Source organism: Seriola lalandi, unplaced genomic scaffold (assembly GCF_002814215.2).
Source record: "Seriola lalandi dorsalis isolate HSWRI2012SDOR001 ecotype SW California unplaced genomic scaffold, Sedor1 jcf7180002054879, whole genome shotgun sequence".
NCBI classification, from domain to species: domain Eukaryota; kingdom Metazoa; phylum Chordata; class Actinopteri; order Carangiformes; family Carangidae; genus Seriola; species Seriola lalandi.
This window is the reverse complement of record NW_019525432.1, coordinates 1,571,273-1,596,625: the sequence shown is the minus strand read 5'-3', so window position 1 is coordinate 1,596,625 and position 25,353 is coordinate 1,571,273. Positions and strand designations below refer to the sequence as shown.

Sequence of the window (25,353 nt, the reverse complement as noted above, 5' to 3'; positions counted from 1 at the left end):
TTAACATTCAAAGTTGCGGCGCCTGTCATTAGCTGGGAAGAGCCAAACCCTCTAGTTTCCACACACACACACACACACACACACACACACACACACACACACACACCCACTCTCTCTCATAGACCTCAGAGGGCTGTGTTTGATCACACATCTTTGGCTCTTGGGAACATGGTGTTTTTGTTTACTGTTTACATGAACACATGCGCACATACACGCACACGTATACACGTCAGCATGCATGCACATGGCCACACACACACACACACACACACACACAGGGACCTGGATCAAAGGGAAGCCTGAAAAGAAGCTCAAAGGCAGGATTTCTTCTTCTCTCTTACTCTTTCTTTTTTTACCTTAAAAGAATGGCGGCTTTGGAGAAGCACTATGAAAAGAGATATATCATTTACAATCATTAAAAACTGAATGCGGGATGAGTTACGTCTGTATTTTTCTAAATGCCCTGAAGCTAGAAAGCAGGTGAAAGAAGGGGGTGCGTTTCTTTACAGAGCTTTAACGGCTAAGAAAGGCCTCTGATCTCCATCTGCAGCCAGCCTTTGAAGGCCTAAATGCATTTCTAATTACCAGAGCGTAAAAAGCAAGTGGTAAATCCTCTATTGGTTTCAGAGATTATTTATAGTATTTGTGCTTTCTAGACTCTATTCAGCAGAGAGAGAGGGGAGACACCATGGTCTGACATATGAAATGGGCTGTGAGCCCCGTTTGATGCTGCTGTGTCACCGAGCAGCAGAGCTTCAGCCGTGACGGTCCACCTGTTGTCGGTAAAGGGAAGCTGAACTGACAGCCGGGTGACGAGTTCATGAACTGGACAAGTACAGAAAAGAGAATTTCCACTCTTTGAAGATGATTAACAGCACAAAATGAATACAAATGATGCCATATTTGATAGAAAAAAATAGAAATCTGTTACAGCTTCTAATGATTTGGATTTCTGGATTCATACTTTAGTGACACTGAAAAGTGAATTTGAATGATTGTCCTGCTCCCTTAAAGTTCACCGCTCAACCTGTCATCTCCAAATTTATTTCAGACTCAACACAACCCAATCATTTAACCTATACAATCCAACCTGTGCCTGTAACCACGTGTTTTTGCTCATACAGGCAGTATATGAAAAAGACAGGGAGCCACAATGGTAATAAATAAATGGTAAAAAAATAAAAATAAGACAAAATTTAAAAAGCAGTACAGTTGGGGCACCTTTGCGACCTACAACACAAGTATACTCCCGCAGGACTGCTTGTCAGATGGTTGAATAGCTTTAACTTTGTGTGCACTTGCTTGTGCAGAGGTGAGGAAGTAAAGCAAGGATGGAGCTTCTCTCTAGCTCTCTTTTTTTCATTTGTTTTTTTTTTTATTTCTATTTCTGCCACTTTTTGTGCATACACCTGAATGCAACACTATGAATGCCTTCCAGGGGAGACTGTCTGAAAATCTGCACCGTCATCCCCCATATTTAAACAATTATCCCGTCTAACCCCTCTCTATGATAGCCGGCTTTTCACTCTCCAGTTTATAGTCGGTGTCTTAACCCCTACAGGCTGAAGCTGAAGTCGTGCTTAGTTCAGAACAGCCATACTTGAAAGGCAAAGTCCCTGGGTCGAGTCAGGCTGCGGACCTTTGTATATGTCTCTCTCTCTGTCTCTATCTCTCTCTCTCTCTGTCTCTGTCTCTCCTTTCCTGTCATCTCTCTCACTATCTATCTATATATCTATCTGTATGACATCACAATAACTTGAAATACGCCATAATACATGTCACACAACAACCCACTCCATTATTAATAGAAGAAAGGTGTGTACATACAAGGAGATGGAGACTAGTAAATCCCAGTTAAAATGTGTCTACAACGCAATGAATTCTTCCCTCAGTCTACGTAACGACCCTGTCTGAGAGTCTAAATATCTCCCACAGCCTCTTTACTGTTTGCTTACTGAAGACATAGAACCAGGGCTGAATGCAAACAGTTTCCTGAGTGATCTCCCAGACGTAACGCCGGATATAAAAACTTAACGAGCCACAGGGCATAATGTGAAGATATATATGTATCTATAAAGACCTTATTGGCTTTTCATTTGGGTCCGATGAAAAGTGTGGAGGAGAGAGGGAAAGCCTCTGAGTGTAAGGCATGTTCTACATAAATCGCACACAAGTGCCCACTTGAAAACACACGCAGAGACACTCACACAAACAAAACAAAAATAAAAGCACTCAGAGAAAATAACGAACGGAGTCCTTGAGTGTGAGTAAACAGATTCAGCTGTTCCTCTGCTCCCTGGGCTCAGAAGTGGCCCACTTACTTTCAGAAACAAATCACACACATATCAGACAATATCATTCTTTAAACCGAGTGTTCAGGATACTGGTCAGGTACGATTATGATGTAATGTACAGTATGAACCAGGAGACGTGTCCCTGCTGGATCATTGAGTCTGGTGCTCATCAAGCATGCTTTATGTTGAGTAATAGTAAATGACTGATAGATGATGAGAAACGTGTTCAGCTAAAAAGACCTGTGCAGCAGAGGAAAGTGACGCTAAACTGAAGCACTCCCTATATTACTGATACACCCATATTATCCCGAAAGTATGATAAAACCACTAACAACTTTTTCTTTTTACTTAAAGGTGCATTATTAAACTTTTGACCACAAGGGGTCAGAAGAGCACCAAAGACGCTAGCAGACATGACCTAACTATTGACTTGTTATTGCTAATACTTTAGCATGCAGTAAGATACAGAGCAACACTATCATCACTAACAATATCAGTTGTGTTATAGGCCACCGATGAATGTTAAGTTTATTTTCTCTATCATTTGAGCTCTGGTTTGGTCTTTGCTAATGTGAAAAATATCTGGGTTGTTAGCTTGCCAGATGCTAACGTAACTTTACACGTTCTTTATCCGCTAGCTAATTGCTATTTTTAATTTCCTGCTGTTTGGACAGATGAGTATCAGAGATGTTTTGCTAAAAATGTCTCACTGCTGAAAACTAGTCCGCAATGATTCATATAAAAGGGATATATAAGTAGTCAAATGGAAATATTATAGAAAGCATAATAAAAAAAAAAAAAGAGAAAGCCACTACTAGCATAACTCATTCAAACCTCCAACCAAACAATCTGTGGTCAAGTATCAAGTCCACTCAACTGTCCATCGTGAGCCCGTCAATGTTGTAGAAGTGCAATGCTAAATTACAGTAATTCTTTAGGGTCTGGTTTAGGCACAAAAATAAAGATCATCGGGGCTTCATGAAACCAGTGAGTCTGAATGATACAGTAAAAATGGTTCGGCCGTAACACCAAAACAATTGGGTTAAAGACTCTGAAAGAGAGCTGCAGAGTGAAAGCTTGTGACCTCTTTCACATTACTTATCTGACTTCTTTGCCTTGCAGATGCAGTTTTTAGTTTTATATTAAAACATCCGTCTGGGAGATTTCTGCCAACAGCCCAAAGGAGGTGAAGTTTGTTTGTGGTGCTCACATCATGGAAACTTTACATTTAAAACATTCAAGAGCAACGCATACTTCCAGAAGCAATGTCCAAATCCAGAGACCTTGCTGTGAATAATTTTCCTATGCAGCTCTATTTTTTAATTTTTTTTACCAAAGAAATAGTCCCCAGACAGACATCTCAAAACTTGGGCAAGTAAAACCAAAACTATTGGCGTGTTGTTAGTGTTAGCAAACAAATGCCAAAATTCCATATAGAACATATGTATATATATATATAGAACATTATCATCCTTTTGGAGTCGTCTTTCGGCTCCCAGTACAAATGTAATACAACACTCACTAGCCCCTTATTGACCCTTGTATACATATTTAAAAAAATAAAGATATATTAATGAAAGCTTTATTAAGCATTGAAGAACTGTGCTCTTCTGTTAAATCATTATAGTGTATGCCAACGTGTTTGAACTTGAGAAAATGCTACTGAGGAGGATGGAGGATTTTTTTTGTCTGGGGTTTTTTTACTTACAAGGTTGAGAGGTTTCGTCTGTTGCAAGAGCATATTTATATTAGTCTCACCATACTTTAATATAATATAATTTAACATTTCAGAAGATGGATGTGGCCTTCACAGACCTGTGCCTCGACACAATCCTGTCTCTGAGCTCTGCAGGCAGTTCCTTCCTCCTCATGGCTTGTTTTTCTTTTTGTCTGCGCTGAGACCTCATACAGACAGGTGTGTGCCTTTTCAAATCGTTTCTTCTTTTGTCTTTTGCTTTAATGGGGTATAGTTGAAGAGAAAAAAAAATGTTCTTTTTGATTTGCAACTGGCTGCAATATAACAAAATTTGAAAAAATTGAATACTTTCCGAATGAACTGTATTCATCAAAATACAAACGACTCATTATTGATCATCAACAGAACATTCACCTTGAAGGCATAACAGCGACAGACAGAACGTTTCGGCGATGGGATGAAGGGAGAGCTTGTTTTTTGAGGTGATTGGAGAGGGAGGGATGGGTAGTGCAGGAGTGTGGACAGAGGAGGAGATGGAGGAAGAGGGGGGTGGGGGTAGGGCGGTGTTACAGACCTAAGCAGGTGTGACAGTTCTGAAAGCTTTCCTGGGGAAAAAAAGGTTTCTCTGGCCTTGTAGCGATGCTAAACTGAGCGTGACCCTCAGACTGAACCCGGCCATCTCTCTCGCTTTCTTGCCTAAATCGCCCAAGAACAGGAAAACCATCCACTGACACTGTGTAGAGGATTTAAGCTTACAAATTCCTTTTCTCCTTCTGTTTGTCTCTCCATCACTTTCGCTTTATCTCTTATTTTCTGTTTACTCTCGTGAACTGATATATGAGATTGCAGCAAGATACTGTGGAGACAAAAGTCTATCGATTAAAATTGAAGATCATCTAATTTCTGCCGCCTCCTGATGTGATGGTTTCCACTATGATCGCATTTAGTCGATATGTATTTATTTATATTTGTTTAATTTCGGGTGTCTGAGCAGTGTGTGGGATGGGAATGTCGGTCACTCGGTCTACAACTTTCACCACCAGTCCAGACTGAAATATATCAACATCTACGTAATTGGATTGCTGTGAAATTTTGCTCAGACATTCGTGGTCCCCAGAGGATGAATACTACTGACTTTGCTGCTGTCTTGACCTTTCCTTAGGCTCTGTCGGCAGGTCAAATTTTTCACTTTCCAGTAAAATCTCAACATATAGATGGACTGGCAACCTGCCAAAAAAAAAAAAGCCTCAGCCATATTTAGTGTTTAGTGCTTATTAGAAAATGCTAGAATGCTAACACACAAAACCAAGAGGGTGAACATGGTAAACCTTATACATGCATTTTAGCATACTGACGTTAGCATATGGTCAAAGTACAGCCACACAGACCTGTGCTATGGCTGTAGTCTTGTACTGCAGTTTGTAAAAATTGCAGTGAAACCTGCCAAAAGGAGCTGCTAAGAAATTCATTAGTTTGGCTTTTTGTGGCGTTTCAGAGTCCCAAGATGCTCTACATGCTGTTCTGCAGGCTCCTCCGCTCTAACATGGATAAAACTGTACAGGGAAACTGAATCCTTGCCACTTCTTGGAATCTTTGGGGCATGAAAAATTGTCAGATGCAAAGATCTGGAATCACAATGACTTATATAAGCCTAACCCCAGTGTTTACCCCCTTCCATCTGCCCCTGTTTACCCCAGACTGTGGCTCTGTATGTTAGGGGACGGGGGAAGTCCGCACAAGCAGAAGGCAAGAGCGCGAGCTATCGGATTGGAACTCCTCCACCTGCCAAGAGAAGTAACTCTTCCCTTTTATGAGCCAATTGAAATTCAGCTCACAGGCTATCCATTCTGTCAATGACAAGAGGAGTCAGGACAACCTTGCAACCCCCAACACTAATAACACTGTAATGGTCAGAGATAGATCACGCTGAACGCTGATAGTTAGAGCGGGTCTTCGGCCTCCCATAAGTGTTTATTGCAGACAATTTTTGCCTTCATTTGTTTTGAGCAGATGCATGCCTGGGTACACCTGCGGTCGATCGTAATAGTTTTCACTCCGGCAGCGGACTGACAAATGACCTGCAGTTTTTGCTGTTTGTTCAAAGAGCATCCGCCTGCAGATAATGCATACTACTGTATATGCTTAGGAACCAAATATACAGGAAATGGTCTGCTCTTGCTTTGTATGCATTAGGCCGGCTCTAACCTATGACCCCTCGTGCTCCACTGAATGGCATGACAGGTTCATTACCACCATCTCAATCGGAGGAATCAATCCTCGAGGGATCTGTTCCAGACACTCTCCTCACTGTGCTTTTCACTTGCACAAAAGTGTTTTTAAATCAATAGAAGTGGAGAGCAAAATGGGGGATTAGACTAAGAACAGGCTTCTTCTGATGGACCTAATTTCAGCAGCATGTGGTCCGCTCTTTGTCATGATCAGCACCGCCACTAAGGGGCAGTAGAGAGCCTGGAATGAGAGTACCCACGACTTAGGGGGAACTGAAGACTGCCTGAACTGAAATCATAACAACAAATTAAACACTGTAGATGTGTCATCATCATTATCCTATTCACATCAGTTAAAGTATACTTGATGGGAAAATGTCTAGCGCATAACAATTCACATGACAGAACATGGCCATTGTCTTTAGTTTAGTTTGTAATGCCAGACTTATTCTTTCAAATTAAAAAGCCACTCAAAGATGAAGATTACAGCACTGATATAACTCTATCAATTGGTATATGTGAAAAAATAAATCTGACATTACCTACACTATACAGCTGACTCCAGGGGTTTTTCTAGAGTATCTCAGATAAATAATGGATATTCCTATTCAGTTCCATAACAAAAACATGTTTAACTTGTTAATTCTACCTAATATTATATACAAAACTGTTAATAGTAATATAGTGGCACCATATTACCACCTATACCGTATGTTACCATATTACCACTATCGTAAATCATACAGTGGGGTTATCTCTACTGGAGGCGGCGCGCATTCACACAGCACACAGTAGGCGGCGTCAGTCCGGAGAACTACGTCCTTCTGAGCTCACTTCCGTCGGCTTGAGTCGGATCACTATTCTCCAGTCTCTCACCGCTTTTGTTCTCCCATTTCCATCCAGGCAGCGCTGCTGAAAAGACGGAGCCAGCCGGTTGGGGAAGCCACAAACACGCAAAGTAGCGGACTCGTCTTTCGCAGAGACACCCGGTAGCCACATGCAAAGCGCCGTCTGCACAGAGGATACGCGGCACTCCGTAGTTACATAACTGGACTACTTTTTTTCTATCATTGTTGGGGGTTTTTTCACGCTTTTTTTGTTGCACCGAAACTGACTCCCCCCCTCTAAACTCAAAATGGAGAACGACGACAAATACCTCCCCGAGCTGCTGGCGGAGAAGGACAGCCTGGACTCGTCGTTTACGCACGCCATGAAACTTTTAAACGCAGGTAAAGTAGTGTTTCTTTGTGTTTTATGTTGACTCTCACTATGCGGTTTATGTTTTGACTTAAAGAAAGGCCACGTATACTGCTCGTGAACGCACCTTCAAACGCACACCTCCACGCTTTAAGCGCCATGTGTGTGTGGACGGGACGTGGACTGCCCCACAAACGCAACACTCACATTAAGTGCTTTTATAGGTCGGTTATGAGTAGTTGTGATACATTGGTTCATGTAAGAGTTAATTAGTTGCTAGTTAATGATTCTGTGTCTGAAATTTTAAATAGCCCAAAGCTGATAAGACACCACAGGAGACTCACTTTCAGGTATTCTTCCGAGTAATTTCCGTTTCCTCTTGTGCAGATGCGGCGTCTTTAATCTCCTTTCTTCAGTAATAAAGAGGCTTGTGTCGGGTTTAAACTTAATAATTAAGACTCCTTTAGACAATAGGTGTGTTTGTTTTCGGTGCCGCGTTCCTGTTGAGCTCATTGTCTCACAGCTTGCGTTGCGCAGCAGCTTTTTCAAATGTGCGCCAGTATCCGGCGACCGGGGTCACGCCGCCACTTAAGAGCCGCGAGGCGGCCTGGCAGCGGTGATGGAGACCTTCACGTCCCGCTGCCCGCTGCTGAAGTGTCCTTGAGCAAGAGACTGCAGACTTGGCAGCTCCAGGGCTGTTGTCTCGTAGCTGTGCTGGAGGCTTCATCTGGTATTCAGTCTTTCAGATATTGTGGTTGTCAATGCCATATCCTGATATTTGTAGAGGAGCCGCACTATTAATGTCACAGAATATGATTTTTGAAGTGATATCCTGTAGCGAGACTGTGGGATGATATACCACGAAGTACCATAGGACATATAGGGCAATAGTCATACTAAAGTAAATAAAAAAAAAAATACATAAAACACCATTGGGGCATCACAGACTGGCTACCATAAACTGTGTTGTTGCCCATGTGCTCTCCCAGTGGTTGTAAGTCAGTTATTTTCTGCATTCTCAAGTTTCTCAGGTAGCTCTGCTAAAGGTTAAGTTAGTCTCTTTTGTCTAACAGGATGTGCAGTATCTAGGCTACATCTCTGAAACTGAGTGTAAGAATGATGCAGAACGACAAAGTGTGTCAGTGTGTTGCGAGTTCCCTCAGCAAAACATCTACTGAGTCCCCCCCCCCCCAAACCCACTGCCTCTCTACAATCTGTGGCTGGTAGACTGTAGTGTAGCTGACATGTTTGCACATGGCGGGCTCCGGGGTTGCCATGGCCAGGAGAGAGGAGGCGGTTTGAGATGCTGCTGTTGGTGCCGTGTCACATGGACGAGGTGATAGAAGGTGTAGGGAAGAGCTGGTGGTTAATTCTCAAAAATGTACCTGTGAAAACTAATTTCTCAAATCATGGTTTGAAAGGTTCAGAACTAGGATTATGATCTGGATTATTGAGTAGTCTGAAAATTATTTTCTCAGTTATTGAACACAAGTTTTAGTGTATGAGTGGGCAAAATGGTGAGATTACAACTCCTCACATCAAAGCGGTGTGTTCAAATATCTTGTTTTGTCCACTTAGTAGTTAAAAATCCAGATATTCAGTTTACAACAAACCTCCATACTGAGGAAGCTGCAACCAGTGGATGTTTGTAATTTTTTTTGCTTGAAAAATGGCTGAAATAATTCTATCAATTGTCACAATAGTCGCTTTAATGGCTGAATCAACAAACTCTTCATTCAGCACAAGAAAGTGCAAATGAAACGCATCACAAACACTCAATTATCATCTTTTATTCATCTGTAAGCAGTGTTGTTTGGCAGTCACTTAACATTGATTTGGTGATTTGTGAGTCAAAAGAATTCAGGATGTTTATGTTAAATAAAAAAAAGAAGTGAATATTTATTTTACGATGTCTGAGATTCATCTGTTAAATCTGTGTCTGAAGATGTAAAGTTTCAACCAGGTTAGTCTCGTGTTCACGCAGACAGTTCCACAGCTTTAACTGCAAATCACCAAAATCGCTGCTTACTTGGGTAATGTAAGTGCACATAAATCCACCTCATGATGATAATGTGCTTTGTCACTTTGAATCCTGTCTGATTGCATGAACACTTTGCCTAAAACAATCCCTCTCCCCTTCTAGAAATTGATAGAATCCAGAAAGGCGAGACTAAAAAGGAGGCAGAAGCATACCTGGACCTTTTCACAACAAAGAACATCAAACTTAAGGAGCGAGTTCTCATACCTGTCAAACAGTACCCGAAGGTGAGCTTTCTTTGCCCCTGTTTTTTCTTTTCTTCCCTCTCCTTCCTCCTCTGTCCTCGTTTTCAGTGTGAACCCCTCTTGATTTAATTTATCCTGCAGCCGGGTTTCAATTATACAAAGCCATGGGGTTACTTGGGAGACTCAAATTACTCCTCTCAACCTCGATCTTTAAGCTCCAGAGTATAATTACAGCTGATACCGGCATGTTTTAAAATATCACTGAAAGGATCAAAATGTTAACATTACTATGGTTAGGATAGCTTTATATTTCAGTGTCATTCAGGAGATTGGATCCCCTCTTCTGTTCAGTCTTACTTTTCTTTATCATATAACTTCAGGTGCATTGATCCACATCATTGACTTAAGGATGATGGTTTATGATTGACAAGTTTATATTGTGTTGCGTAACTGTTAGGATCCTGTTTACTTCCCGACGTTAATAAAAGCTGATAGACAACACAGCCTCAACTGAAATAACGAACTAAAGTAAGATCCATATGCGCTGCCCCGTCCCGAGCATCAGATCAATATGATGTAGGAGTCTGGTCTGTTGGGGTAACACAGCCGTCTGATCTCCCAGACTTAAGGTTTAATTTGTACATCACTCCGCTGTGTCAGGAACGACAAAGCTAATGAGCGTATTCAGATTGCAACAGCCACTTTTGCAACTCCGGGAGGAATTGCTTCCTCGGGGGCATTTTGTTTTTTCTTTTTTGCTAAATGTGTTTGGCAGTGACAGCTAATTGTAGGACACATCATACACACAGTAATTACGTTGTTCAAAGATTGAGGAGGTAAAAATTGCAGCTTTTGATCACAAGTTGGTTCTGGCTCAGTGCTCGGACGATTGTAGTGAATAGTAAGTCACTCCAGGGCTCATATTGACCCTCTCTGGTAAATCTACTACTTAAAGGTTCCAGTATGCACAACACGACCCCGGCCAGTGATTGTGCCTTCACTCTCTCGGCGTTAAACTCGCCTCTGCTGTGATTGTCACACTAATTTTGTTCCGCTTTGTTTTGTTATTAGTTCAATTTCGTGGGGAAGATTTTGGGACCTCAGGGCAATACAATCAAACGTCTTCAGGAAGAGACTGGAGCCAAGATCTCTGTGCTCGGCAAGGGATCCATGAGAGACAAAGCCAAGGTACAACACACCCACACACACACACACACACACACACACACACACACACACACACACACACACACACACACACGCACGCATCTGGTGTTACACACCTGTGAGAAGCATACTTAAAGCCGTAACACATCTGGCCTGTACTTGAGAAGGGTGGCAGGCAGTGAGCCCAGATGGCGTCAACTTGCAGGATAGCTTGGTTGAACCTAAATGTAACGCCAAGGGCATCCACGCACCGCACATCTGTTCCAGGAACCTTCAGGATAGCCCACTAAACCTGTTATCTGCCAGTCTGATGTGGTTATTAAACTTCATAAAGACAGGGAATACCACACCTATGCCCGATGCCCTCTGAGGTGGATGAAATGAGATTACTTCTTGCATAATTCATTTAATCTCTGAGTTAGCCGTGTGCTCTCTTTGACTCGCGGATACTCCTGTGCCCTTGTTTCAGGAGGAGGGGCTAAGGAAAGGCGGCGAGCCCAAGTACGCGCACTTGTCTATGGAGCTGCACGTGTTCATCGAGGTGTTTGCCCCCGTGCCCGAGGCCTACCTGCGCATGGCCCACGCCATGGAGGAGGTCAAGAAGTTCCTGTTTCCTGTGAGTATGATGTTGCTAATGACTTGTTTGTGTCTTTTTATTCTCCAGTTTATTTGCCTGCCTGCTCAGTGCAGAGAAATGTAACAGCAAATTGTCAGTCTGCTAACAGATGAGTTGACAGCGTCACCCTATAAATGAAACTAGGGCTGCAGCTAGCTATTGTTTTCACTATTGGGTATCAAACTTACAATCTCCTGAAGCCTAAAGTTCTGCATCTTGTTTTGTCCAATCAGCAGCTGAAACCCTCCAAATGATTGATTCGTTGCATGAGGAAAAAACAGAATTGTGAAATATTTGGTATCTTTACACGATTAGTGACATGTCACATTTCACTAATTTCAGCCCCAACACAAAAGCCACATTTCTGTTTAGTTTGTAAAGTCAGAGTTTTTCCACCTGCAGAGAAGATTTCTTGCACAATACAGTTTTCTTGTTACAGTTTTAATTTAACAACAGAACACTATTTCATACTCAAACTCACACAACAGTGACAAGTCTAATTGCTGGGGAACATTAGGGAACTGAAAGTGGAGTACTCCGTCAGTGAGAGCAGCCCTGCTGAAATTATTTTTGGGTTACTGACTGACTGAGGGTGTGCTTTTCAGAAAGGTGAGCAGTCACAGTGTGTGAGTTAGCAAAGATTTTTTTTGAGGGGGGGGGGCGCACAGTAGGACAGATGGAGGAGATGGAGTGGGTGTTTACCTGGAACAAACAGACCTGATGGCAAAGTCCAGGCACGTACAGCAATCAGCCTTAGAGAAGGAATTGGGTTGCCTTCAGCAGCCCCTTTCACACTGCCTGTTCAAGGTTGGGACTGTTGTGCCGTTATTCCGCCTCGCAGTTCTGTATGTAAGCTATGAACATGGAATGAGAGCGGGGGGGGGGTGTTTTTCCAGCAATTAGCCGCCACCAAAGGTAGTCACAAAGCTGGATCACCATCTGTTTAAAAAGGGGAGAGCCAGCATGGCGGGACAGGATGCTGACGCTGTTGTTACATGTCATACCTCTGACCACTGGCGTGCCAATATGCCAGCTTCATTTGGTTCGGTATGAACAAGATAAGCCGGTATAATGACGGGTCTTCTTAACAGCAATACAGCGGGATCTGTTTTAAAAGAGGCAGACGTGACTTGCCTGCACGTCTGTCTGTCTTTCCGGCACTGTTTCTTTACCTGAGTCTCATTCTTCTGGGACTGTGGGGAATCAGCCAGGAGATGTAGAGCCCCTAGACAGATATGTGGGCATATTCACCCTGCGCGGCCTACACTCGCTTTATTGGTTTTATGCTGCGAGGTTTCTTGAGCGTGGGCATGCCCGGTCTGCTGTCAAGCCCAGCTGAAGCCCATAGTGCTCTAACAAAGGCTCTTGCCAGAGCAGGCCAACAGGCCCAGGGGCTTGTGAGAAGCCTTACATTTTTTAATTAGTGTGGACGGTTCTTTTAAAAGAAAGAATAATTTGGATCAGAGGCGAGATGAATGGGCTGATGAACCAGCTGCGGTGTCGGGTTTTGCTATCTTATGTAAAAAGCAGAACCCGCCTTTACGATTCGAGGCTGTTATCTCAGGCCTGACGTCAGTAATTTGGAAGCGAGACATATTTTAATAAATGACTCAGCTTCTCAGTAGATGGGTGGATGTGATTTGTTGGAGAAATGTTTTATGTATCACCTGCACTTCTCAGTTTTTCTTCTACAGGCTCTTACTCTTTTGTTCTTCCTCATCCTCTTCATATCTGTGTGCCTGTATGTCAACTAATGTATGTGCAAAATCAGAGCCTGTGTGGATGAGTTGCATTGCTTGTTAGTTTTCTCGACACCGACACTTTAAAAAAAACATTATCTACATCTAAAGAAACCTCATTGATCTAAATACCTTGGTGGGTACAGACATGTCACCTTGTTAAATGCAGCTGCAGTCGCTCTGCTCCTGGCCTGAGATGAATTTGTAATCAGAAAAATGGTTTGTGTTTTCCTGCTTTTGCTGCAGAAAAATTGAAAGCTGCAGTATGTGCAGCATATTCTGCTATCTGCATTTTTTTTCCCTCCACCTCCTTTTCACCATCATTAGAGCTCCATCACTATTCCAAGTCCAGGGACTGATTTATGAAAAAGAATTGATTGGGTCACAGTGCAGCTCCTGCGATTGCTCCCCGAAGAAAGGCGGCGGATTGTGTTGCGGGATTTGTGCTACTCAGGCAGGCAGCCACAGTAATCCACCCCAACTTATTGTTTTTTGCGGATAGAGTGAGGTAACTGTTGATGCAGTCGTAGCAGGCTTGTCAAGAAGTGCAGGGAGAAGTGATTTACATTTTGTGCATGATGGAGAGGCACAGGAAGCCAGGGAGTGTGGATGGATGGGCTCCAACCTCCCACATCCACGACCCCCCTTCTCTCTTCACACTCTGACTCACTGGTGCTGAGACTTCTTCTTCCACTTGCTCTGTTAGCCATTAGGAAGATGCCGTGTTTTGAGCAGCTCTGTAATTGTGTTTCACTGTTTTATTCATCACCCTTTCTTCCATGCTGCCTCTTTTTCTTCTTTTCTCTCTTTCATCTGCGTGGCTTCACTGTTCCCATGTCATGTGCTCTTGTTTCTCATCCTCTCTCTCTCTGTTTTTATTTTCCTCTCCTTTGTGGGTGCGTGCAGGATATGATGGATGATATCTGCCAAGAGCAGTTCATGGAAATGAGCTACCTGAACGGAGGCCAGGAGCACGGAGCCCGAGGCCGAGGGGGCATGCCGGTCAGGGGCCGCGGAGTCCCCCCTGCTGGAGCACACAGGTGAGGGAGGTGCACGCACACACTTACAGGGATTCTCACATAACAGCTGCTGGGTCACCGAGGTAACACACAGACCCTGCTGTTCCACTACTACCATGGCAACGTCCAAAATACTATTTTTTTTTATTTTAAAACGCATCTCTTTGGCTACGTTTTTCCTATGATGTTGTTGTATGGACGTGCACAGACCTGTGGAAGCGATGACATACACGCCCCCCGACGCTCCCTGATTGGTCTGATTAGCCTTGACTACCAGTGGTGAATACGACATGGAAAAATTAAATACAAGCGTTTTATCACTGCAGCTGTCTTTAGTTCATAGTATTTGTTTACGCTTGCTCGCACATGCCCAGTGTACATGAATGGTCATGTATGTATGAGTTTAGTTATTAGTGTGGACGTAGCCTGTATCTGTGCATTAATGAAATTCACACAGCAAGTTAAAGGAATAACAACAGATCTAAACCAATGGCTGCTCAAAGATTGTCAGTTCTTGCTAATTTTTCTGTTAAAAATGTGACAAGGTGTACAATAGTTAATCAATTCCACTGTCATGTCGTACGGTAAATACACAGCTGGAGCCAGAAGCCTGTTAGCATAGCTTAGCATAAAGACTGGAAACGAGGGAAACGGCTAGCTTGGTTCTACTGGCACCTTTTACAGCTCACCAACTAACACATTACTTAAACAAACAAGATATAACCTGTTAATTTGTTAGCTTTAGCAGCACCGGGCTAGCTGTTTTCCTGTTTCTCTAGTATTTATGCTAAACTATGTTAACTGGCTGCAGGTATGCATTTTCCCCTTTGTCTACATGCTAAGCTAACTAATGTAGTATGCAGATATGAGAGTGGTGCCACTGTTCTCATCTAACTTGTGTGTTTTTCCCATCAATTTCCCATGATATCAAACTGTTCCTTTTTAGAAGAAGACTACAGTGATAACTCTGTGTTCTTTTCTCCAGGGGAAGGGGGATGCCTCCTCGCGGCGCTTCTGCCAGGGGAGGTGTGACTCGAGGCGGCCCAGGCAGGGGTGGCGCAGTGAGGGGTGCACCAGGAGGCCGAGGAGGACTCCCCGCAGCACCCTCCAGGGGAGCTGCGGCACCCCGCGCCAGGCCCCCAGCTGCCGGACCTCCACAGAGGATGGCGCCTCCACCGCCCCACCAGCACACCCCTGCTACAGCCCCAGAGAGCTACGACGAATATGTAAGTAAAACTGCCAATGGAGGGTAGTTTTCATTTATCCATTTAATTTGTATGTTGCTCTCCTCAGCTCAGTTATATTATAGGTTACTGTTATTATGCAGAGTAACATATCTCTTTAAACCTGTAATTTTAATATGGTAGCCATTAGAAATGATAAAACATTCAAGGAATATGTGGTTTAACAGCCAAAAGATGAGTTTTCCTGTCACAATATGATGCTCTGAGGTTGATGTAGCTCAGTCTGACCTCTTCAACACCCGTCTCCATGATAGTTTTGGGCACCCTGTTAGCTGCTCGTCCATCATCGCAGGAATAAGTGATTTCAGATGCTCGAAACATAAGGGGGAGAGTGTGTCTGCTGTAGTACTTGTGTAGTACTTTGGGGACATCTTGACATTCATGATTCATGAATAAGCCTCTCCTTAAATCTCACTCTGTTTCTCTGTTTCCTTCCCTCTTCAGGGCTACGATGAGAGCTACACAGACGCGGCCTACGAGTCATACGACAGCTATTACAGTCAGCCGCAGGCGTGAGTGAATCAGATGTCTCTTTGGTTTTCACCTGCTTCTCACAAAGTGCACACACATCGCCTAGTTGCTAGTTTCGCTCGAGATGGGATTTGAGTGCAACAGAAATACTTTTTAGCCACTCTGCACAAACTCGGCATTGATGGTGCTTCATGTTTCATGGTTCGGATGGCAGCTGGGACTCAGATGTTCCATGCTAGAGAGCCAAGCTTTGATCTTATTCGTGGAAGCCAATTATCATCCCCCTAGACATTACAGTCAGCAGCTACTTGATGTTTTTCGAAGATTAAAAGTGATTTTTCTTCTTCTCCCCCTGTTTTCTGACCATCAGAGAGCCAGAATACTACGACTACGGACACGGAGAGACCACAGACTCATATGAGTCATATGGTAAGAAAATTATTTTTTTCGCTGTCAACGAACATGAGCCAATTTATACTGTTAGGAAGCTGCTGAATATAAAAAGTCTGCTAAGAATACGACCAAAAACTTGCTTGGTGCTATGAGTGAATTTACATTTACTGGTTGGTTGGTGGTTGCTTGTCTTTACTACCCTGAAGTTGTCAAATTAAACTGAGGCAAAAAATATTGGTGTGCCCCAATGTGTGACTTTCCATTGGAGCAGGATTAAAGAGCAACCAGATTTTAGAGTTAAAGCCAATAACTGGTAACTCTAATGCTCCTTGTGGAGTTTTGAACCACTCATAATGTTTTAACGAGTGGGTCCCCGTTTTGTTTGTGCTATCATGCAGGCAGCACAAAGCATAGCCCTGCTAACTGTTTAGTGCTGTTGCACAACATTTAAACACTCAATGTAAATGTGATTTTTGTTTGTTTCCACTGGGCTTTAAAGCCTGCTAGTACATTTTTTTGTCTGTACTAAATCTTGAGGAGGTTTGAATCCATATTGAATCATATGTTTGTTTGTTTTTCTGTCCTCTCCAGGCCAGGATGACTGGAACGGGACCCAGCAATTAGGCCCAGGGAAGGCCCCTCCCCCCTCCAGAGGTGCCAAGACGCCTTACCGGGAGCACCCATACCGACAGTACTGAAGCGGACTCGCCACCCTTAACGTGTCGCCCTGACTACCGCCTGTCTACCACGGCAGCTCTTGCTTTAAGCAGCCCGACAAAAGTAATTGTCCGTTTTGTCTTTGGTTTGGTCTTTTCCTACACCGGACTTTATACGAGAGAGCAAATTCGGAACTGAAAATCTGAACTGGTTTTTGAGATTTGACCGCAAACCCCCCTCCCCCACCCCTACTTTGTTGCTCCAACCAACCAACCAACCAACCAACCAACCAACCAACCAAAGCGGCTTTTAGATGGGTTAGAGACGAGAAGTTGGCGTCCTTTTTTTTGTTCTTTTTCATTTGAATTTTTGTTTATGTTGCTGGATTTTTTTTTTCTCTGACCCTTTTTACCCCCCTCTGGCTTTTTTGCATTGTTGATCGTTCATTTCTTTAACTGTTTGGAAGTAATCATTTCTAGTGGAATTAGTGGCTCATTACACACTTGTCTAAGGAATCCATTTTAATTGTTTTTAAATACAAAGAATCTGTCGAGGGTCAGTTGCAGATTCCCATTTAGGCTACATTTCAAAATTCTGTTAATATAGCCAAATAAAAGACCTTTTAAACTTTCAATTATGTAATATAGAAACAAAAAAACGATCTTAAATTAAGTGAAGGTTAAAGAATCAATGTTAATGGAATCAGTACAATTCATTCTTGATGATGGTTTGTTTTTAAATAGTTCTAAAACGTTGTCCATTTAGACTTAGGCAGCAATATTTGTCATTGTACTTAGAGTTTTGAAATATAGCCCTAATAGACACTGTTGAGATGGACTGTCCTCATATCCTCAATTTGTTTTACTTGTTAAAAATTCATTTTAAGACTCTGAAGACAAAATGTTTGTTTAATGAGAACACGGCCGAGAAATGGCCTCCTGTTATGCTAAAAACAGTTCAGGTCTTCATTTTGTGATCTGATTCTCTATAAACTGCATGCTCAAAGTACTCAAAGAAGGATTGGGACAAAAATCTCCACATGGGTCTTCTCTTTCTACAGAGAAGGGATCCTGCAGCTCAATCCGAACTCTTGTACATATTTTAAAACATCCTAACTGTACTTATTCTGCCACTAGTATCTGTACCCTCTCCATAAAATGCATTATGCTACATGTGTAAGCTTGCCTAAATAGGTTACTAAATCTGTCCAAAAGATGTTTTGCAGCAGTTTGTCAATAAAGCTTAGTTTGTTTTTTATGAAACTTAACTTGCTTTATTTGTTTCCTGTCCTAGTAAAATTCTGAAATGGCCTTTTTTAAACAACCTTCAGCAGTCAGATGTAGGTGTTTTCCTTTGTTTCTCATTCAAAATCGCATTTTAAATCTAAATGAATGTATTGACGTCTGAAGAATTTAACCCTACTAAATGATGTCTTGATTGATTATCAAAAGAGCACAACTTATTCTTTCTCTCTCTTTCTATACTTTTTAAAAAGGACCCAGAGGTAAGACCTCTAAAATAACCTGGATAGCTTCCTAATGTGTATAGAGTTCTAAAGCATTGAATGCCTGGGTATGTATAAGACTTTTTCAATCCTCTTACCTGTGGTCGTAATCGTTAATGAGAATTGCTTTTATAGCATCTGAAAATTAACTGAATTCAAACCACCATTCAGGTCTAGGCTTCATTGTCATGAATGACGCTGGCGCGATGGCTACTTTAGTACAGAGTAATGGCAGTGCAATGGAGAGGATGGTTATAACCTAGAGAACTCCACTGTAAAGGTAACCTAACCCTAAATGTTTAATTTCGTAGTGTGTTTATCCATTGACATAAACTTGCTGGTAAATGCGTAGTTTCTTAAAATACTATTACAGTCATGGCAACAAAAAAGAATCGACTCAAAAGTAAGAAAAACGTAACTTCCAATATCTGACAGTAGTGGATTTTATGTACCAAAATAACTGTTCTGTGTACTAACAAAATATGTTAGAATAGTGTTAATGCAACTCTTGCTAAAATGAACAAAGCCAAATCTATGTCAATATCTTCTGTACAGTTGAGCTGCTGTTACTTTTTATTTGGTTGCTTACTGTAATATTTAAAAGGTTCTGCCTGTACAAAGTTAATCCAAAAAAGAAAGCTTGAGTTGCATGAGCATATCTTCTCCTGTAGACATTGCATGATCTCTGTCTCAAATTTCTCTGTGTTTTTAGACAAGGTATTGATTTGGGGTTTGTCCTTCCTTCAGGCACAGCTATCGGTCAGAGTGCTGGGAGACTGACAGTCCGCTGAAGTGAGACCATACAGACCTCAGGTTGGTCCAACGCTGCACCACTGCTATTCTTTTTTTTTTTTTTTTTTTTTTTTTTTTTTTAATAACCCATTTTAAAGGACCGTACTGCTGGTTTTTGCATGCTTTAAGCCATTATATACACACTCCATTTCCGTTACCTCTACCCATACAGCCAGTCTTTTAGATTGATTTTTCTACCTTCCAGGCAGCCATTGGTATCCATTCATGTTTATACAATATAAAAAATCATCTTGCATAGACTTGAAACCTGCATGAAATGTGTAATCCATCACAGAGAGCCAATCCAGCTTCTTTATTGTTTTTGTCAAGGCTTCATTGCTTTTGTAGAAAGCCGAGTTTTTTTTCTTTGTAATCTTTCCCTATTGGTGCGTTCATGGACACTCAGACACCTGGGAGCTCAAAGTCTGAAGAGTACGACATTTTGGGAAAGCTTATTCACATTTTTGAGTAATTTACAGTGAATGTGATGCTACCGGTTAGCTTCTCTTAGTTAAGCATAAAGATTGGAAATGGAGAAGAAGCTAGCCTGGCTCTGTCATGGGTAACAAAATCTTCTTACTGTACAAACACCAAAGTGTAACAAGGAAATAATGCTGTTTTTTTACAGGGGTTAACACCTAGTAAAGTGACTTGCCAGGCTAGATGTGTTCTCCTGGTTCTAATCTTTATGCTAAGCTAACCAGCTGCTGGATGAAGCTTCATATTTACTGTACTGACATGAGAGTCGAAGATCTTCTCATCTAACTCAAGAAAGTAAATATATGCATCTCCCAAAATGTCAAAGATGTCATTAGGATAGCTGTTTGTTTGTTTGTTTGTTTTTGAATAAAACCTCAGTGATGTGATTCTTTTTGCAGCTCAAAGCACTACTAACTAGTTTTTAGACCGTGCGTGCAACGCTAACTAAAAATAAACCTGACGAATTTCCCCCTGTGATGGATTAGGCATTTCCCTCTAAAGTATCCACAATTTGTAGCTAATGGTCTAAAACATTCAAACCCTGGTATGGTCCTTTTTTTCTTTTTTTAACTTTTTCCCATTTCTCCCCAAATACCATTGTGCAGGAAACTTTGCTTCAGATGCCTCTCGGCCTATTTAGCCCATGTAACATTATGCAGCAGCAGCAGCAGCACGTTCATGATATTCACAGCATTTGAAAGCTTGGTTGATTCTGATGATTGCCCGGCTCCTGTTAAGTCGCCGTGCTTTTGACAGTGTCTGTGAATTGGTGTGTGGCCGCACTAGCCTTCAGCGAGTCTGAGTGAGGGAGAATGCGACGCCGGTGTCAGCGTGGTCTCAGGGAAAGTGACTAATGAGGATCCGTAAGCTCAGGGCTTCTCTGACAGAAGGAAAACGGCAGCGGCAGAGGACTCTGGCGATTCCCGAAATGGAACCAGCAGGAGGAGAGAGAGGTGTCAGAGGGATTTCTCATGATGTCCCGTCAATGCCTTGAAGGCAGGAAAAAGTTAAATGAATGCTTGGCAAAGTAATGCTTGGTGGTCAGACTTTGAGAACCATAACTGTCATTGGCATTTTAGTTGAGGGAAGTCGGATAACAAAGCCGTCTGAGGGCGTTGTTTGAGATGTGCCTTGACAGAAAGGTCACTCGCTTGTTTGAAGATTGTGTTCAACGCCACTAACCGCCAGTTTTCTGACATGTTAGAAAATGAAATCCTGCTTCTTTGTGATGACAAAGCAACACAACAGCTGGTTTGCAGCAGCTGGTTCAGACTTTGTGAGTCCCTCAGAGCAACATTTGAGTGTTTTTTTAATGAAGAAAAAATATTTGCTGCTGCCGTTCAGACTTTACAGAAACGTTGATTTATGAAATATTTTTTTGTCTGGGCCTTTTTGTTTTCATTTGCTGCTATGTTGTAGGTACGTCTGTGATCGCATTAGCTGGTGATTGAGTGTTAATGCACTAACCCACAGTCGCAAGTCTTGCCAGTAATTATGTCTGACTTAGTTAAAATGTTGCTTATCAATTGTTAGAAGAGCTGTGCTGCTTGGCAGGAAAATGACCTTTAATTATTCCAGCTCCTACTTAAAAAAAAAAAAAAAAAAATGAAATTAAAATTAAAAGAAAAAGTGAAGTAGTTGTTGGTCTAAGCACCACCTCCCATCTGTCCTGAAATGACTGTAAAGCATGAACCAGTGTTGTGTGTGTTAACATGTCTGCTCATGACGACCCCGATCCCACCCCCCCACCCCATGTGCTTTCTCTCTCCTCTGTAGTGAAGCCGTGCACGGGAGCAGCTCAGCATGAAGGAGGTGGTCGGACGAAGCTCTTGGGGCGCCCCAGTTGAAAAGGAGTGGCCCAAAGCCCAGTTCTGTTCCTGGCAGGAAAGGGGGGCGGGGATGGGTGGCGGGTGGGTTGTGGTGGCCAGCTGCCAAGTGACCCACAGGAGCCAGCTGATTTAGTGCCGGGGGGGGGAGCTGGCTCAGACTCCCGGACTGAGACTCGCAGCTGGTCAACGAAGACGTTCAGCCCAGTGGAGATCCAGAATAACCAGAGACTGACAAACAGTTCTCATATTACGTGGACTATTTTTTTTTTTTTTTTTTTTTTTTTACAGTTTCTCCATTTCATGTCAAAATTGAATTACTGTTCGTTATCCTTGTGTAATTATTTTCTAGCCACGAGTACACCCACTTGAAGCCGTTGCTGATCACATGCCGCTGTACACAGTTTCCGCAGACCACCCCCCTCTTCCAACAAATGTAATTGTTACAGTCTAATTTACCATAAAATGAGAACTCCTGTTATAGTAAGCTGTGAAATTGTTTTTAATTTCTATTAACCCTTGAATTAGATGTGAAGCGAGCTCTTTACTTTTTGCAAGGCAAGCTGTATTCGAGGAGGAGGAGAATCGTCGTGACATCTGCATTTCAAGTATTTTATTTATTTATTTATTTATTTATTTATTTATTTATTTTAAGATTCTGGCAGCGCGCTGTTTAGCATCCATGCCTTATTGCCGCGTGAAATTAGACTCAGTGCTCGCAAGTTAAAGATGCCCACAGAGTGCGGATCAGTATCTCACTGTGGTCGAGTTCACTGCGAGCTCACACACATAATACACACACACACACACACACACACACACACACACACACACACACACACACACGCTGCCACATCTTGGCGTTGCACTGCCTGTGTAGCCCTGAGGATATCAAATGCTAATGCAGCAGCGGCCTATTTGCATGTACACGCATGTACCCTCATTGCAAATGTGCAACACTTTCATAACCAATGCTGGCCTGTTCTCGGCGGTTCAGCATCCAAGTATGATAATTCAGCGAGATGGAGCCGTTGGGGGAGCTGCATGTGAGAAAAGGGACAGCGGGTGAAGACAGACATTACTAACTTCCCTCTATCTATCCATCCATCCATCATGCCTCTGTTGATTTGATTCCCCTCTATTTTCTGCCATTATCACTGATGATATTACAGCTGCCTGTGGTGCTGAGTTACATTTAGAGGTCAAAACTGTACTTTCCTGTATTAAAAACAAATTTCTCTGTCCCGATCTGCTGGTCAGAGGCAGCATTAGCCAAGTCAGAGGCTCCATTTAGCTTATTGAAAAAGCTAGCAGCTTAGAGGATAGAACATTAGAAACCCTCATTTGAGATGAAATGTCAACGGGCCATATCCAAAACAGATCATTTTTCAGCCTTTATGTCTAAAATAACGATTTCTGTGTCTCCTATAATCTAATGAAAGATAAGTGATAGTGTGGAATCCGTCTCCTTTGTTTGAATCGATGAACTGTCAAGAGTGTAAGGGTGGAAAAGAAAGTAAATGTTACTGGGCAATGATCAATAAAAGTAGACTTGAATATGAGTGAGCAGAGTATCAGTCATCTGTGATGTTTCCTCTTGGCTGCAGCTTCCCTTGCAACATAGTCTGCCGTTTCTGCCCACCTCCTTGCAGTCAACTGGCATGGCGCGTTCACATAACGCAACGTGGGAGAATAGATGGAGTAAGGTGAGAGACAGGAGGCCGGAGCTGTCTTGTCTCTTTTTTTTGGCAGTGGGTGGGTTACAGAGTGTGGAGGTGGATGTGTTAAAATGCTGCGAGTGTGTTAAGAGGTGGAGATGCTGCGGGCAGATACGGTGGACAGCTGGATTGCATCTTCTCGTCCTGACGGATTCACACCATCAGAGGAACATGGCGTGCTGACGCCTGGGAAGATGGTGACAATCAGCCTCCGCCAGATACACATCAGCTGCCTTTTCGTCAGGAGAGGCAATAATCAAAGTGACTTCTTGTGCTTAAATTGGGGTGAGATGACCCCCGAGTGTCCTTGATCTCCCAGGGGAATTGCAAAGGAGGCTTTGAAGATGTATAGGAATGCTTACTAAAGTAAACGCTCTGTTCACTCTCGCGTTCACACAGTATAGATAAAAAAAAAGACTTCAAGGGTGCAAATGGAAGTCATGTGGCTGAAGTGTTTTTAGAGTCGTTCTACATTTTTCTCATCATGTAGGCGGGTATTAACAGGTATACATTACACTGGCTAAAAACTATAGTGCTCAGACATTGCCCAGTGAAAACCATGTCTCTCTGATTTTGGTGATTTAGACTCACATCAGATTAAGTGAATGATGAAGTGTACTTTCCTTGAGAAATGACTGTTCTGTTTGAAAAAGCTAACCCCTTTCTAACAATACGAACTCAATAGATCCCACCAACTGTCGATCACTTGTACTTACTTTATTTTTTTACTTTTCATCACGTGAAATTCATTTTCTCCTGTATTCATCAGGTGAATTTCTGAAGGTTGAAGGACCCATTAAAATGTATTTTACACTGTATGTCAGTGTTGCATATCTTTATTCACTCAGCACTTCAAAACTTTCACATGAGGGGAAAAAAAAAGGAAGCAGGTTAGAATTTGTTGGTGAAGGTTCTCAGTCATCCAGGTCATTGTTTTTCAAGAAGAGCTGAATGAAACTGGAAGACGTTTCACCTCTGAGGAGACTCGGGTATTTAACCTCTGTGGGGTCGTTATCAAGGCCATAGATGTCACTCGGCTTGTTTGTGCTCCTGGCTGTTGTAATGACGTTAAAGTACAACAGGCCAACGACCCCCCCCCCCCCCCCCCCCCCCATCTACAATGCTGTCCTCTCATCCCTTCCCAGGAGATTTAACAACCATTCACAATTGGCCTCAGGTGACTGTCACAATGTGACAAATTCACAAGTCAGCATGAGATACTTTCACCTGTTGTCAGCGCAGTGTCCAATTCTAGGCTAAGTGAGTTAAGGATAACAATGCATACGTTACAATGAGCGGCTGCTGAAACAACAAATCTGAAGTGTTGATGGCTCTTAACATGAGCCCCACTGGCCGTTAACACAGAATGACCACAGAGGCCCTGTTAAGACCTGGTATTAACATCCGTCTCAGGTGATCTGATCACAAGTGGTCGGCTGTGTGCAGGTGTGAACGCACCCGAGACGCATTTAATCCGTGGTCTGGGTCACGTGGACTCGCTCTTTTAGCAGTGTGAACGCGAATGTGTCCTGGGTCACATTGAAGGGCCGTGTCTTCTACTGACGTCCTCTCCCACAGTCTGATTAGTCCCAACACAGTTTCATAGTGAACCAAAAATATTTTAATATTTCAGATGGATAAAACATTTTATATCATTGCAGAGCTCTCTCTCTCTCTCTCTCTCTCTATCGCTCGCTCGCTCACTCACTCAAACACATTGACAACAGACCCTTGTGTCACAGTCTGATTGGCTAAAAACAACATTGCATACGTATATAGTATTTGCATATAGAGCAGGGACGTGAGATCCGATCACAAGTGGTCAGTAGAGACGTGGAGACGTTTGTAATTCTAATGCCGGGTGTGAACTGACGTGCACTTGTGATCAGATCACCCCAGACGCACGTTTATGCCACGTCTGAACAGAGCCAGAGATTTAAAACGACCACAAAAAGACATACAAAGAGATGCAAAGAAACTACAAAGACACATAAATCAACCATGAACAGATACTAAATGGCTACAAAGAGACGCACAAGGCCGTGCACTCGTTTTCGTGTCTTTTTCTTCAGTTTGGATGTCTTGCTCC

The 25,353-nt window shown here is 42.6% G+C and overlaps 1 protein-coding gene across 5 annotated transcripts in view; it reads left to right on the top strand.

Moving 5' to 3' along the window:
• Positions 1 to 24,082, top strand: part of khdrbs1b (KH domain containing, RNA binding, signal transduction associated 1b) — a 33,961-nt gene extending 9,879 nt beyond the window's left edge. Inside the window, exons 1-13 of one of the 5 annotated variants that reach the window (XR_015438620.1) lie at positions 7,063 to 7,447; positions 9,559 to 9,680; positions 10,710 to 10,826; positions 11,275 to 11,421; positions 14,067 to 14,200; positions 15,165 to 15,405; positions 15,868 to 15,935; positions 16,265 to 16,323; positions 16,879 to 17,067; positions 18,238 to 18,283; positions 18,440 to 18,728; positions 19,196 to 19,261; positions 21,497 to 24,082. Coding sequence is in view for 2 of the 5 variants with exons in the window: in XM_087179918.1 (XP_087036044.1) it covers positions 7,354 to 7,447; positions 9,559 to 9,680; positions 10,710 to 10,826; positions 11,275 to 11,421; positions 14,067 to 14,200; positions 15,165 to 15,405; positions 15,868 to 15,935; positions 16,265 to 16,323; positions 16,879 to 16,985 (1,089 nt within the window). In the remaining 3 variants the exon portion in view is untranslated. Of the gene's footprint in view, positions 1 to 7,062; positions 7,448 to 9,558; positions 9,681 to 10,709; positions 10,827 to 11,274; positions 11,422 to 14,066; positions 14,201 to 15,164; positions 15,406 to 15,867; positions 15,936 to 16,264; positions 16,324 to 16,878; positions 18,207 to 18,237; positions 18,729 to 19,195; positions 19,262 to 21,496 lie in introns of those variants that run through there. The other 4 variants (XR_015438619.1, XR_002761939.2, XM_087179918.1 and 1 more) reach the window with 4 other exon arrangements.
• The last annotated feature ends 1,271 nt before the right edge of the window (positions 24,083 to 25,353 follow it).